This window comes from Manacus vitellinus, unplaced genomic scaffold (genome assembly GCF_001715985.3).
Source record: "Manacus vitellinus isolate BGI_N305 unplaced genomic scaffold, ASM171598v3 scaffold_18_pilon, whole genome shotgun sequence".
Taxonomy (NCBI): Eukaryota; Metazoa; Chordata; class Aves; order Passeriformes; family Pipridae; genus Manacus; species Manacus vitellinus.
This window is the reverse complement of record NW_021939324.1, coordinates 2,812,904-2,826,998: the sequence shown is the minus strand read 5'-3', so window position 1 is coordinate 2,826,998 and position 14,095 is coordinate 2,812,904. Positions and strand designations below refer to the sequence as shown.

General features: G+C 42.3%; 1 protein-coding gene across 7 annotated transcripts in view; it reads right to left on the bottom strand.

The window, feature by feature from the left end:
- NFIB (nuclear factor I B) overlaps positions 1-7,350 on the bottom strand; it is a 169,248-nt gene extending 161,898 nt beyond the window's left edge. For 2 of the 7 annotated variants that reach the window (XM_008921623.3, XM_008921624.3), the window contains exons 1-2: positions 7,018-7,350; positions 363-894 (exon numbers count right to left, since the gene is read on the bottom strand). In XM_008921623.3, the coding sequence (XP_008919871.1) occupies positions 363-894; positions 7,018-7,047 (562 nt within the window). In that variant the 5' untranslated portion in view covers positions 7,048-7,350. Of the gene's footprint in view, positions 1-362; positions 895-1,293; positions 1,397-7,017 lie in introns of those variants that run through there. The other 5 variants (XM_018070282.2, XM_018070283.2, XM_008921625.3 and 2 more) reach the window with 4 other exon arrangements.
- Positions 7,351-14,095: the final 6,745 nt, after the last annotated feature.

Genomic DNA, 14,095 nt, shown 5'->3' with positions numbered 1-14,095 from the left:
GGTTGGTTTTGGTGGTTTGTTTTTTTTAAAAGAAGACTGTTTTCTGAAGTCACAATTATATATTTCCACTTTTTGACCAAAAAAAAGGCAACTTCAGTGGAATGAAAGTACTGCCTTGGTATGTGTCTCTCTTGAAAGAGAACAAGGCACGTATATCAAACATGCATGTCACACAGGTCTGTAGGAATATGTGTGTGCTTAAGTATATCTGTACACATGCTGATTTACAAATGGGTATGTACCCACACTACGTCTACAGACCACAGAATAATGTTCACTGGTAGCAGCCCACAGGGGAAATAGGGCTACTTGGAATCAGAGTTTGACATACTAACATAGAAATATGACAATCTGCTTCCTACCTTGCTCCTGCACGTAGTATGCCAAAAACAAATCAAGCTCCTTGACTGATACTGTTATGTGATGTGGCTGGACGCAAAGTGCTGGATTTGTGCAATGTGGGGATTTCATGAGACGTTCTCCATCCGTACTTTCCAAGGGGATGCCTTTGAACAGGATCACCATGACTAGATCCAGACGCCAGACTTTGTCAGCCTGTCGCAGGCAATCGATTCTCCTAATCTTGCCCTTCTGGTCAGGATTGGACAATACACAGCATGGGTGCTTCTTCCCAGTCACTGTGAGCACAAAATCCTCCCGGAACTCTTGGCGAATATCTTTGCGCAGCTTGGCCAGGAGTCTGGATGCCCACTTCTGTTTAATTTCAGGCTTTTCACTAAGTAGCTCATCCTTGACTGCTCTTTCCTCATCCTTTGACATTCGTTTCTCATGTTTTTTAAAGTACTTGCGTTTTCGAGCCTGAAGATTGAACCAAGTATAGGCAATTGCACGGACATGTGGAAGAAGCGCCTCAATGAACGGGTGAAATTCATCCTGTGGAAAGAAGTGAAGGAAAAAAATGAAGAAGAGAAAAAGAAAACTGAAAGTCAGTATCTCATAACTGAAGCAGTATTAAGAAAGGTTTCTGAAAATCTTCAAGTGAAATACAAGACAAAGAGAATAAACACTTAAAAGTTACACAGATTTCTGCATAACACCTTTTATGAAATTACTACTGTTGTCAGGCAGCAGGCGAGAACTGCATAGAAAATCACATTTTCCCCATATTTCATTCTTTGAAAGAACCATGTGAAGATTTTATTTTATATGCCTCCCCTCACTTCATCCCACAATGCTGCAGAGACTACATAATTTAAAAGCGATGCTACCAAGATGTTTTTTTTTCCCTAACATTTAAATATCTGAGTGAACAGGTAACATCAAGAAAAGTACCATTGCACAAAGAGGACACTACACGGTTTTAAAAAAGCTGAGCAGAAATGTTCAGAATGCTGAGGCAAATGCCACAGTTCATTTCTCTTCTCTGTGGCACAGAAACACAAAGCATATACATGCTCAGTGTAATGCCACAGAGTTCCCGCTTTTGGAGCATGCTCTCAGCAAGAGACTGCTGGTGGTACAAAGAGCATGCGCCATTAAACTTGATCCATTTTCTTATCAAACGTCCAACATTCCAGCACTGAAACAGCACCATTCCAGTGGTGGTAACTAGAGAAACCAGTATACAGTAAGGGAAAGCAGGCAAAAGACAAACCATGTCATATACAAATCCTGAACAGAAGCTTCTGTACTTTCAGCTCTTTGGGCTTCCCTCACACCATCCCCCAAACTCTGTAAAATTAGAGTTTATGAAGGTGAGAAGAAAAATTACATTTATGTTCTTCCGGTAGCTCCACTGTGGCTTTTGAAGCCCCACGGAGTCAGTTAATTTATTAACTGATCACATGAGCGTGGCAATTATTCTAAACCCCTTAAAAATCAATCTGAGGTGTACAATGAAAAATGGCAACTTGGCACAAACTTTGCATTCTTTGTGTTTCTGCATGGTGTGGCAAAAAGACATTACGAGTCCACTGCTGGTCAAATGCTGCTTTTATGAAATCCATGCAATTTATTTACAGTTTCAAAATATCCTTTTCTGTCATTTGGCTTCCCCTGCAAGTTCTTATCTTCTGCCTAGCAGCAATATGGATTGCATTAAGGAGGTAATGCATAGCTGTTGTCTACAAGTACATCTTATAGCAATTCAATTAATTTGATTTGTCTGCCTAAAGTACCATCCCACACATCTATGTTAATATCTAATTAGACCTTTCCCAAAAACTTCTTTTCCATGAACAAATCTGCTGTTTAAAACAGTGCAATCCGCTTATCAAACATTACTGTATTTTGATTTGGAAGGAAGACCTTAGGGGAGGTATCTTTCTTCCTGTGAGCAGGCATATTTAGTTTTAAATACCATGCAGATTGCTCATCATACTGAGTGGCACGGTGCAATCAAACTAAAACTGAATCTTTTTTTATGTAATTATATTCAAGAATACAATTAACAAACTACTATTTTAGTTACGCTGCTAGACAAGGAATGAATTATGTTTAATCAATAGGCTGATTAACTCCATTAGGTAAAAATGATGAAAGTATAACTAATGGTCTCAATTATAGACTGCAGACTGCCATTGTAGAAGCTTCAGGCAAAGGATTTCATGTTTAAATCTTCAAATTTCAAACAAACTTCAAAATTTCCTGAATGGTAAAAAAACCCACTAGATCTAGTTACCTCTCTTCCCTAACTGTTCTCAAATCAAACAGAAAACAACAGAAAAGTTGCAAGCAGTCTACCTATGATCATGTTCTCTTCACAGGAAAAAAAAAAAAGAAAAGGAACAAAAAAAAAAGGAGAGACAATACAGGAAGATACTTCAGGACATAAACAATTGCATTACAATATGATGCTTAACAAAGACCCACAGAGGCAACAATTAAACTGATTAGTAGTTTCCAGCACAGATTTGAACAATTTTGATACTATACTGGCATATAAAACTAGGCTGTCGAAAGAGTTAAACCACAATCTGTTCTTTGTGTGAGAAGGCAGTACTGCTCTGAGTAACCACAGCCCATGATAAGACTTCCCTATCTTCATACGCTTTCTGATGCCATGCTTTTTTCTCCCTCAGTTATAACTACTGAAGAAAGTTTATGTTTTCTTCTATGGAAGCAATCTTAATTACAGTTTTCAAATAAAAAAATTTTTTTTTGAAAAATTAATGTAAGCATAAAGACTGTACAGTGTTAAATCCCTGCAATTCATTTTAGGCTGAATTAAACAGATTTACTACAGACTTCTAAAATTCTAACAGCTGGGGCTAAAGGTGAGGTGAAAGCAGGTGGCTGAAGAGCTTTGGGAGAAATTAATTTTTGTCTCAGTACAATGATTTCCCCTACATCTAAACCGACTTCAGTATTTAGAACTTAAAATGGCAATAAAATAAACGTGGACATATTCTACACTACTAGAATACTGCACATCTAGTTTTACTTTTAAAGAAGAGCATCATAAACTATTTCAGAATGGCTATGCCTTGAGGTAATGCACACAGTATTACCAATAATAACTTACAGCATTTTGCATCTATGAAAATTTTACAGGTAAGAATTCCACTGTTTAAATTCCAATCTGTACTGGTTGAATGTTTCCTTTTCAAAGAGAGGGGAAAAAAAACCCAACAAACATACACCAAAACCCCCAGCCTTTTAAAAACTGTATTCAAGCTTTTCTTTCACAGTATCATTAAGTCCTAAAGATATAAATATAGGTGAAAGAGTGTGAAGGAGAAATACGGCAAAGAACATCCTGTTCTAAAGCAATTTTATCAGATATATTCGAGCAATTCCTTGTGCACCTGGAGTCTTTTCAAATGAAACACTACTTGACGGCAAGAAGTGGTGCCCATAAAAATTATCCTAAATGAAGATTTGCAATTAATCACATGCATTCTCCACTAAACCTCCTAAAAAGGCATCTACAGAATTTTATTTTTTCCCTTAATATTCATACAGGCAATATTGAATTATTTTTTATTTTTTATGTGGCATGAATCCATGCATGACAGTGTCTCTTGCAATAAAATGATTTATAAAGGTAAGATTTTGAAATGTCATATCAAATGGCTCAGGTGAACCGCTGTGAACTGGCAATTTAAATTAAAATGGAAGTTACTATATAACATCTATGTAGCTTGTAAATAAAGGAAAAAATAGCAGTCATCCAATGATGATAGATAGGCCAAGTTTTCTTTTTGGAAAAGGTAAAGGGGATAGGTAACACACTTCTCCTATCTTCCACTTTTATAAACTTTGTATCAATTCGTGGGAGTTCAAACTGAGGACTGTAGAATAAATAAGCCAGTCAGAAGTATAGAAATTTTATACAGAAATCTTCATCTACTAAATTTCCCTGCATGGATTTTCTCTGCGCCTGGTGGAACAACATATACAAGGAAAAGAAAATACAACATATTCTGACTTTCCAGACTACCATAACATAAAAATAAGCCACCGCAAAAAATATTACAAGAGAGCAAGCACTAAAAGGCATGCGGTAACTGCATCCTATTCATGCCTCAGCAAGACAGATAAACGCAGTTTACACTCATTCCAAAACACAGAGAGAGGCATATGGGAAAGAGAGGAAGGGAGCCCCTAAAATTAAATTGCATTTGGTAAGTTTTCCTCTTCCTTGGAGTTATTTTCACCCACCAAACTTTTATTGAAAGTGTGATAGGTAACACCCAAAGTGTCAAGGTTTGTCTTAAAGCTGTACTTTGGATTTTAGACTTGTTTCTGAAAGGTGCTTCAGCGTTATCTCAGCACAAACTGAACTACTGCTTTCCCAAGGAGCTCAGTTCAAACAGGTGTTCTGTGTTTACTTTTACCAAAATATTTTCTTCTGAACATATACTACCACAGTCAATGTGCATTGCAAGAGTCCTAGAGACAGAGATCACAATAGAGAGCAGTTTTGGCAGCACTACTTTAATGCAGTCACAACTCAAAGTGAGATGAATCAATCTTTTTCTTTAAACAAACAAAGAATGCAACATATAGATTCTCATTGCCAGTGTAATTTTAATTTTTAATTTATGTATCATTCCAAGTAGGTAGAAAAAGATTCCAAAATAAAATCAATTTGCTGCAACCATGTTCCATGTATGTATCACTAAGCGGGAACTGTCTCTGCTTGGCACATGATAGAGCGTGACTGCAAAATATTATGGAGAAGGGATCAACACACAAAAGCCAGGAACTGCTTCCATGTATTAATGGCTGTAGAAGTATGATGTTGTGTTTTCATATATACCTGAGTGCAGTATTTTAATACAGATTTGTACAGAATGAGGAAATCTATTACATACATCAGTGAGTCCAAAAAGCAAGTATATGGAGGGAAGAAAAAAAAAAAGGCATTAGATCAGGAAACGAGAAAATTAACTACCGCTGCAATAGAGGTGGTTGTGAAAATTTGTGTGTTTCAAATGTCAGAAGTGCTTTCTTGAGTAGTACTCTCAGGTTTATACTCTGATGCCAAAGTCTTACTACCTATCAGTAATTTCACAGGCTGGACAGCCTACACAGAATTTTTACTAACCGCAGATTCCATGCTAATTAATTATTTCTCTGTGTGTACCTGTAAGCATGTGCATATCTGTTACACAAAATGCTTCTCTTTTGAAGAAGAAATATCTCAACAGCACTCTTTTCCAGCTTTCCTCCACTGCAGCTCACGTTTGCTTGCTGAAAATATCCATATCTAAGTCAATCACACTTAGATGCCAAACAAAATATAAACAATAAAAAATGTGTCAGCCAAAAAACTACAGGACTGTATCCAACCACTGAATAAGCCTTATCATTGTTTCCATCTTCAGTCACAATTTATGAATACTTTAGTGCTTTTGAATTACAATGCTTTGTAACGGAGAAATAACTTAAATCATATTTATTTATTCACAGTGGAACTGTAAGTGCAACGCTGGCCGCTCTGTAGCAGCCTTGCAGGAGACGTTACTTTCGCACATTTTCTACTTCTTTAGCTATTTGTTGCACCAATGTGGAAGCAAGCAGTTATCGCTTAATCAGTTTACATCACATCCTCCTAAGACAGACTTTCACGAAAGCTGCTGAAAACTATTCCCAGGCTTTGCAGATCGGGTTTACCGTCAGGAACAGGCTCCGGTGCCCCGGCGGTCGCTCGCCGTTACCGTACTCCCGGCGAGGACGCTCCCGCGGCACCCAGGGAACTTCTCAAACCTGCTCCCGAAACCCCTCAGGTTGCAAAACCCGCGTTTTGCTGCGGTGGGGACCCCTGCTCGGGCCGCGCCGCAGCCGCCCCCGCCCTCCGCGCCCGCACGGCACCGGCCGCCGCTTCGCCCCGCTCCCTCCGCCGTCCGGTGACACCGCCGCCCGGGACCGACAGGCGGCCGCAAGTGCGGCTGTAAAACCGGCTCGGTCTTTCCCCATGCTGAGGAGGGTGCATGCTCCTCCGCCAGCACCACAGATTTAGCTGGGAGAGGGAAAATGCCGTGTGCCCTTGTATAACCGAAGGAGAAAACGCTGCACAGCCTCGTCATCCCCGCTTACATCGCCCTCATTGTTGGCAGACTACATATTATTAATTAAGCATAAGACGGGATTACTTCGCACCGCCAGTCGTCCTGTCTGGTCAAAAAAGCACTTTTGCTTTCAAACTCTTTCATTAGGCTCTGCGTAAACTGGCGAGCTGAAAAGAGTGCAAATCGCTTGATTCCAATCAAATCAATACTCCTCAAACCTGCTTTTTAGCGTAATTATGCTCATCTCCAGTTTGTTAACCTTTGACTTCTTATGCACCAACAATTAACAGTATTTGTCTACGGGTGACACATTGAATGGATCTCCCCAAAACAATGCCCTGGTACGGTTTATTTTCTAATATTCCCTCCTGAGAGAGGAGTTTGGATCTGACAAGCAGTTACAATTGTGTTGTAACCCGTTACAACTACCAACAATGACTCATTAACAACTCACATACATATAAAAAATTTTAAAAAAAATCCCAACAAACACGTGAAAATAAATAAATTAACAAATAAAATAAATAAAACGCGTCTATACCTGAGTGAGACAGATTGGAGAATACATCATGACTTCGCTTTGAGAACACGCTGCCCGGAGAGCCCCAAAGAAAAGCCTCAAAAAGGAATAATTTCATCTATTCATTTTACAGTCATCTGAGACTCAAGGAAGATGAAATCAATCAGGACGGGGCTCTGCTCTGGATCACCACAACTTCTCAACAAACCCCAGTCCTCCTTAAATAGCCAAAGATTCAAGTTCACTCCGTGTGCTAGATTTCCCGGGGTGAAATCCAATCTACACTTTTAACCCTCTTGTAGTCGGCGGCTCAGGAGTCTTGCTTTTGCTGCTGCTGCTGCGCTGCTGGTTGTTTTGCAGATGAGGGGGGAAGGACTCGAGGGGGGGGGGGGTGGGCGGAGGATTTTTTTGTTTAGCTCTTTTTTTTTAATCCTTTTTTTTTTTTTTCTTTTTCTTTTTTTTTTTTTTAAGAAGTTGGTGGTGGTGCCGTAATAACACGACACTGTCACCACGCTCTCGAAAGTTCAAGCTTACAGCCCGGAGCGGAGCAAGAAGCTCCCGGACAGTGATGGCAGGAGAAACTTCGCCGGCCATTCGGATGTGCCACGAGGCGCGCAGGCGGAGGCGCCCCGGGCGCAGAGACGGGTGGCCGGCCTGCGGGCTCCTCCGGCGCCCTGCTGCGCGCCCGCCCTCGCTCGCTCGCGGGCAGTAGGTGAGACTGCTTTCCAAACGCCCACCTTAATAAAAATGATCTCCTGAAAATTCAAACGATAAATCTCTCCCTGGCGCTCCCACCCGATTTGCTCTAGCCGTGTCCGTGTGTGTGTCCCCCCACCCCCAACCCCTCCGCCTGTCCCTCTGCAAAACTTGGAAGTTGAAAAATTCACCGGTTACACCCTCTGGACCCCGTTCCAGCTTTCTCCCCAAATGAGACTTAAGTATTTTTTTTCAATTAATTAATTACACAATTACCGCTTACACTCCTCCTACCCCTGCAAACACATTTCTTCTCCATCAGATCCCATTCCTTTGCCCTCCCTCTGCATTCATCACCACCGAACGCTGCAGAAGGAACGAGCACGTTTAGCAAACATCCCTCCCTCATTTTCCCGCTCTTCTGGTGGGAGAAAGTTGCGGGGGGGAAAGGAGGGCGGGAAGACGGCGGCGGGGAGGGGGGGCCCTGCCATCTGCGAGAGGCTTCTTTTTCTTCTCCTTTCGGGGTACGACTTTGCCAGCTGCGGCGGGGCCCAGGCGCCCCCGCTTCCCCCCACCTCCCGCGGGGACACGGGGAGGGCAGCCCCCTCTGCCACCCCTCCCAAAGGGGGGACCCTACCCCGCACCGCCCGTGACTGATGTCCCCGCCCTCGCAGGCTGCGGCCGGGGGCGGCGAAGGGGTCCCGGCTCCCAGGCAGCAACAGGGCGCGAGGTCTGGTTTCATTCTCCCGGTGCAGCTTTAACCGGGGTAGCTGGGAAAGGGGGGGGAAAGCAGTGAGCGAAACTTAATTTCTGCGCCTGTGAGGAGGACTGCGATGCACTGCAGAGCTGAGGGGGCACCCGCTGTGTGCGGCCCCCACCTCCAGAACTGTCGCTGCCGGCTGCGGGAACGGCGGCCGGGCGGCACCGGCGCTCCCTCCCGGTGCCAGCGCGCAGCCCCCGGCGGCGTCCCGGAGGGACCGCCGACTTCCTCCTTGCCCAAAGTGAGAGTTTATTCACGTCAGGCATTTCACAACGACACATCAAGGAAAGTAAGCAGGTTCAAGTCAACCATGAAATGGTCACTTTTTAACCCCGTCCTGTCCTCATTACGGAAATGCTCAAACACAGCCCATTTTCAAAGAAGGCTCTTAATGAGGGGAGCTTGCCAAGGCTACCAGCTGCAATTCCCATAAATTTACAAACCAAACTAAGCAAAGGGATGGGCGGGGGAAGGAGAGAGCCGGTACAAGACAGGTAATGTCAAAGGAAACAGCATGAGCCAAACGCGTTAACCCTTGCAGAATCCACGCCGCATCCTCACAGCTCGGCTTCTGGGTGCTCTTGCACAGTTCCCTCAGACTTGCAGGGTTTAAACGCGGTGCGTTTTCCCTTCTACAGATCGTATTTTTAAGTGACAAGTTCAGGGCATGCACTTAGGCAAGAAGGGATGAGGCAAACTCGGGGTTACCCATAATGAGTAAAATTTATTTTTATATCTGTTGTAGAATACCCCTCAAATCCTATCGTCTTTTGCTTTACTCAGACACTGCAAAAAGCTGACAACACCAGCTTAAAATACCAGAGTTTCCCTTCAAATAAATATTCTATTTAAGTGGAGTTAATTTACCGTGAAAGACATTCCCTTTGGCACAAATGCACTGATGTCCTTGAACACACCTCTTTGAGCATTTGAACTCTTACACAACAAGCCATTATCGCAGCCCTGATTTAAAACCAAATAACGCTCCTCTGTCCCCTTTATCCCTGCATCCCTCCATAAGGATCAGGGCAAGCTCCTAACACTACATCAGCAAGACTGCCCCTGTGAGCTGCATAGGTGTGAGGTCTCTCCATTCTCAGGCAGGGCTTGCAGGCGGCCCTACTCTCTCCCAGGATCTGGCCAAGGGACTGCTTTGTGCTAGAGTCCTGTGCACCTAAAGCAAGAACTGCCTAGCAAAGTCTAGCAAGCAAGGTGAGGCAAGAAGGAAAAAACAAATGGAGCAAGGTAAGGGCAGAGAGAAAATGGTCACTTTCTACAGCACTTGCTACTGCAAGGGATGTTGAGTCAGTGTGAGATTGGGTTTGCATGCCCTCAAGAGCCAGCTGATGGTGGGTTTGCATCCCTACCCAGAGCACACAAGGCAGCAGATGAGCACAGACAGCCCTGCAGCATATGCCAGCATCCCCCAGAATAGCGCTGCTGGGGACCACAATAAAGCCAGACACCTCCACCCCCAAAGGCAGTTTGCTGGCCAGAATTGAACAGGCCCCTCATGTGAAGGCATCTTGGGGGAAATGAAGCTGCCCAGGCAGCACAGCTCCAGCAGCACCTTGTCCTCTGTATGATCTAGGAGGCATGGCAGGCTTAGTACATGTTGCCATGGGTTTGCCTCCAGTTTGACCCTAAGGCTTCTAGTACATCACTAAAAGCAGGCTGAACTGAGCACTCAAACGCATGTTTCAGCACTGCTGCTCTCTTGGTTAATCCCAGTGGGAACCCATACAGGAGGAAGGCTTTGTCCTGGGAGAACTCTCCACACAAACAGTTGTGCACATGCCTACACTCCCCACCCTCCTCCATCCCACCTCAACCTTTCAGCTCCTTTCACAGGAAAGCAACCTAAAGATTTTTCCAAAATGGAGAAAGCACTACATTAAAACAATAAAAAAGGGTAACTCTCTACCACTTTTTTTGCAGAGGTGTGTAAAAAGGTATGTGGTAACTGGGTAGCCTGGAGAAATATGGTATTGATGTAGCAAGGACAGCAGACACAGTGGCTGGTCCCTGGCATACAGGGAGGCCTTGTGAGAAAGTGATTCAGTTGCTTTCAAATCCTGGCTTGCATGAACTCCCCACACCCCCAAAGACCCTTCAGACCACATACTAAAAATACTGTTACTTCTGAAAGTTCTCTACCCTTGAAGCTCCAGGCTGGAGGACAGTTGCTTTTTGTCCTCACTGCTAGAGCTATGCCAATCTCCATGCTGTATCTGGAAGTTCAACTAGCATTTCAATGTGGGCAATTAAGAAAATAAGAGTCATCATCTGACCTTCTTGGTGAGAGAGCTGTTCTCTAACACTAATCCTAATCCATTGGACTTCCAGGAGCCAGGATGGCCTAAGGTAGGATACAATACTTGGATACACACACAACTGGGCACAAGCAAAAGGGTGCTAGAAAACTTTGTGCAACAAAAATGTATGTTCAGGAAGAAAAGGCAGTTTTTACAAAAGTAAGTGGCAGTTACCAAAGCTGAGTCACCCTCACCCAGAGTCTGCACCCCTCCGTGCCTCACACTCAACTCTGGCACAAGTGGCCAGGATGGGGGGCATCCTACACTGCAGCTCACCTCATAGCAAAGAACCAGAAAGACTTTCTGACACCATGACCAGATGGGCTCACTCCCTACCTCCCATCCTCACTCCCCAGAGCAGTTTTCTGCCAGCAGTGCAGACCTATGTTTTTCCTCTCTCCCTCAGACCATGCTCACAAACTTTACCAAATGCTGCAAAATGGCACTGCCCTCAGACTTCAGAGATAATAACATTTAAAGGTTAAACAGCTAGGTGCTTTCATGCCACCTAAAGCAGAATTTCAGCTGCTGCCTTTTGGCTGGACAACTTCTCAACTGTTTCAAGTTTTGGAGCACAAGACTTATTATTATGCATTGAAAAGAAAGGTATTGCTAATGCTGAAGTGTGAAACCTAAGATTTTCTCAGAATACAAGTGGGCAGTTCAGCCAAATGTCTAAACATATATAGTGAACTTATAAGAAATCAAGTTTCCATGAAAATTCCAGTAGTCTCCATGTGAAAATTCCAGTAGTTTCTTTGTGAAAACCAGAAAGATTTTGGTGTATGGCATTTCATCTAAAATATTAAATATCTGAGAACTAGCACCAAAACTTTTAGGTAAAAGGTCTCTATGATCCAAAATACAATTTTTATAGTATTTTTATATCTAGTTTAATAACAGTACTGTTAGCTCCTTTTTCACCTTTTGTTAGAAAAGGCCATTAACACACATGTCTGTCCAATATACAATTCCTTAGGTACATACATAAATACTGAGTAGCACAAATAGAGTTTAGTTTATGTCAACTAGGAATAACAAATATTCTAAATCATATTATATTATCATACTGTTACCTAATGGTGGTTTATCTGTATGAGTGATCATGGTGCCTTGCAAGACTTCTTGTACCAGCATATTAACCTACAAAGTAAAGTTTTGTGTCTTTTACATAATCAGAGCCTTGGTCAGTTTTCTTATGTGCAGGAATGCTTTCTGGGCATATTTGTATGTATAAGAGTATGTATATGAAAATAAATTCAGGAAGAAAACAATAACTAGTTAAATAAGCAAACTGATAATACATTGGTTTATGGGGCCTTGATATTTTTCATATGTGACTGAATTGTAAATTATGACTTAAAACGTAAACAGCAAGCAGTACAACTTCTAAGTCAGTGTGGTATCACACCAATAAAATTATGTATCATCATAATTACTAGCCTTTTTTGGGGGGCTTTGAGTGATAGGAAAAAAACATACTGTATATAAACTGTATATATATATGAGCAGATAGAAAGTGTGCATATATACAATCAGAAGTAACAAAACACACTAGTGACTCTGTACTGAGACACACATACATATGACAAGTGTGTGCGCTTGACCCCTGTCCACATATGGCTTGATGGGGACTTTAATTCTTGGACTTTTCCACAGCTCCCAGACCAGCAAATGAAAACATCAAACCTCAAGTGTGAAGCTGTAAACCACAGTGTTTTGGGTTACACAACTGTGCAGTTTTTGTCCTCTCTGCAGATCACATTCTCAGCCATACAAAGGCATGAAACTCTCTTTCCCCAATGCAGTAAATTCTTTAAAAATTCACATCTGCTGATCTCAAATGCCCTAGACATAAACAGCAACAACAACAACACAAATAAAATTCCAGCACATTTCTTTTCTGGCAGTTTATGTCACTTGCTAGATTCTCAGAATATTGGGATAGGCAGGTGGGGGAAGGGTAGTGTCTAGAAGCTGGATTTAAATGTCTGCCTAAATTAGAATTTAAAAAGTGCTTGATTTTTTTTTTCTTGTGATTCAGCGTTAAAATTTTAAGCGTTGCAGCTCAAAACCACTTCAGAGAATGTTACGAGTTAATCCTGTGTGTTTTGGCGCCTTTTCCCTGCCAGCTACTGTACTTTAAAAAAAAAAAAAAAAAAAAAAGAATCTGGAAATCTTGTCTGCCCCGTCGCAAGTTCAATGGCAGCACTTTCCAGGAGCGGGAGGAGAAGATGGCTATGTTCGCAGAACTAATAATAATTCAGATCACGCCACATCGGCATCTTGTGTCAGAGTCGAAACTGGCTTCCCCGCCCCCTTCAACCTGAGAGCTGCCAAATCCTCACACACTCCGCATTCAACCACAACTTAATGGATGGGATATTGTGCATTAAAATGTGGCCCAGACACACAGGCGAAGAGAGGACAAGAGGGAAAGCAGACAGACACACACGCACTCACACATACAAACAGACACGAAAGAGAAAGGAATGAATTAAAATACACACACAGGTCCTACAACAAAACGGCAGTGAAAAAAAAAGGAGGGGGAGAAGGAAGGAACAAAAAGAAACCCTTTAGAGTAACTTTAAAAAACAAGCCAGAAATGCCACCCGAACACTGCATCCTGCAATATAGCATGAAAGAGACCAGCACAAGCCTCCAATTTATCGAGCAGACCATACACAGAAGCAATGCCATTTCCTCAACATGATACATTAAAATCGCAGTCCATTAACTACAGAAACCACTAAAACAGCTAGAGAGAAAATATATTAAAACGTGAGTAAAGAAGCAATTTCTACAGCAACAAGAAAGAGGGGGGAAAGAACTGTCTGTAAGATACAAATAAAGTAGCATTTGCATTAATCCTTTCCAGCATTTAACTGATAGTTGTCTGCCAGAAAAGAAGGGGGAGGGGAAAAAAGTTGAAGCCGGAAATGTGCCAAGTTCAGCACTTTTGGACGCAAACTCCCATTAACTGATTTCTGGCATAAAAGTGTGACCCATATACAAAAGCTGCCAAAAAAAAAATACAAACAATCCACTGCTTATATCTTATCCTGTAAAGCAGAAGTGATATCAGCATTTAAGAAAAGGCTATAATAACCACTTTGAAACCACAGAGACACAATCTCAGCCTGGAGGAGCTACAAAGCAAGAGTCAATCAAGTTAAAAATAATATACACATATAATATATATAATATATAAAAAATTACTTTAACACCATGTACCATCATGGTGTATTGTATTAAATAAATGAGATCTTGAAATCTCTAACACTAGGCCTTTGGCTTCACGTTTTCCAGGATGGATATCTGTATT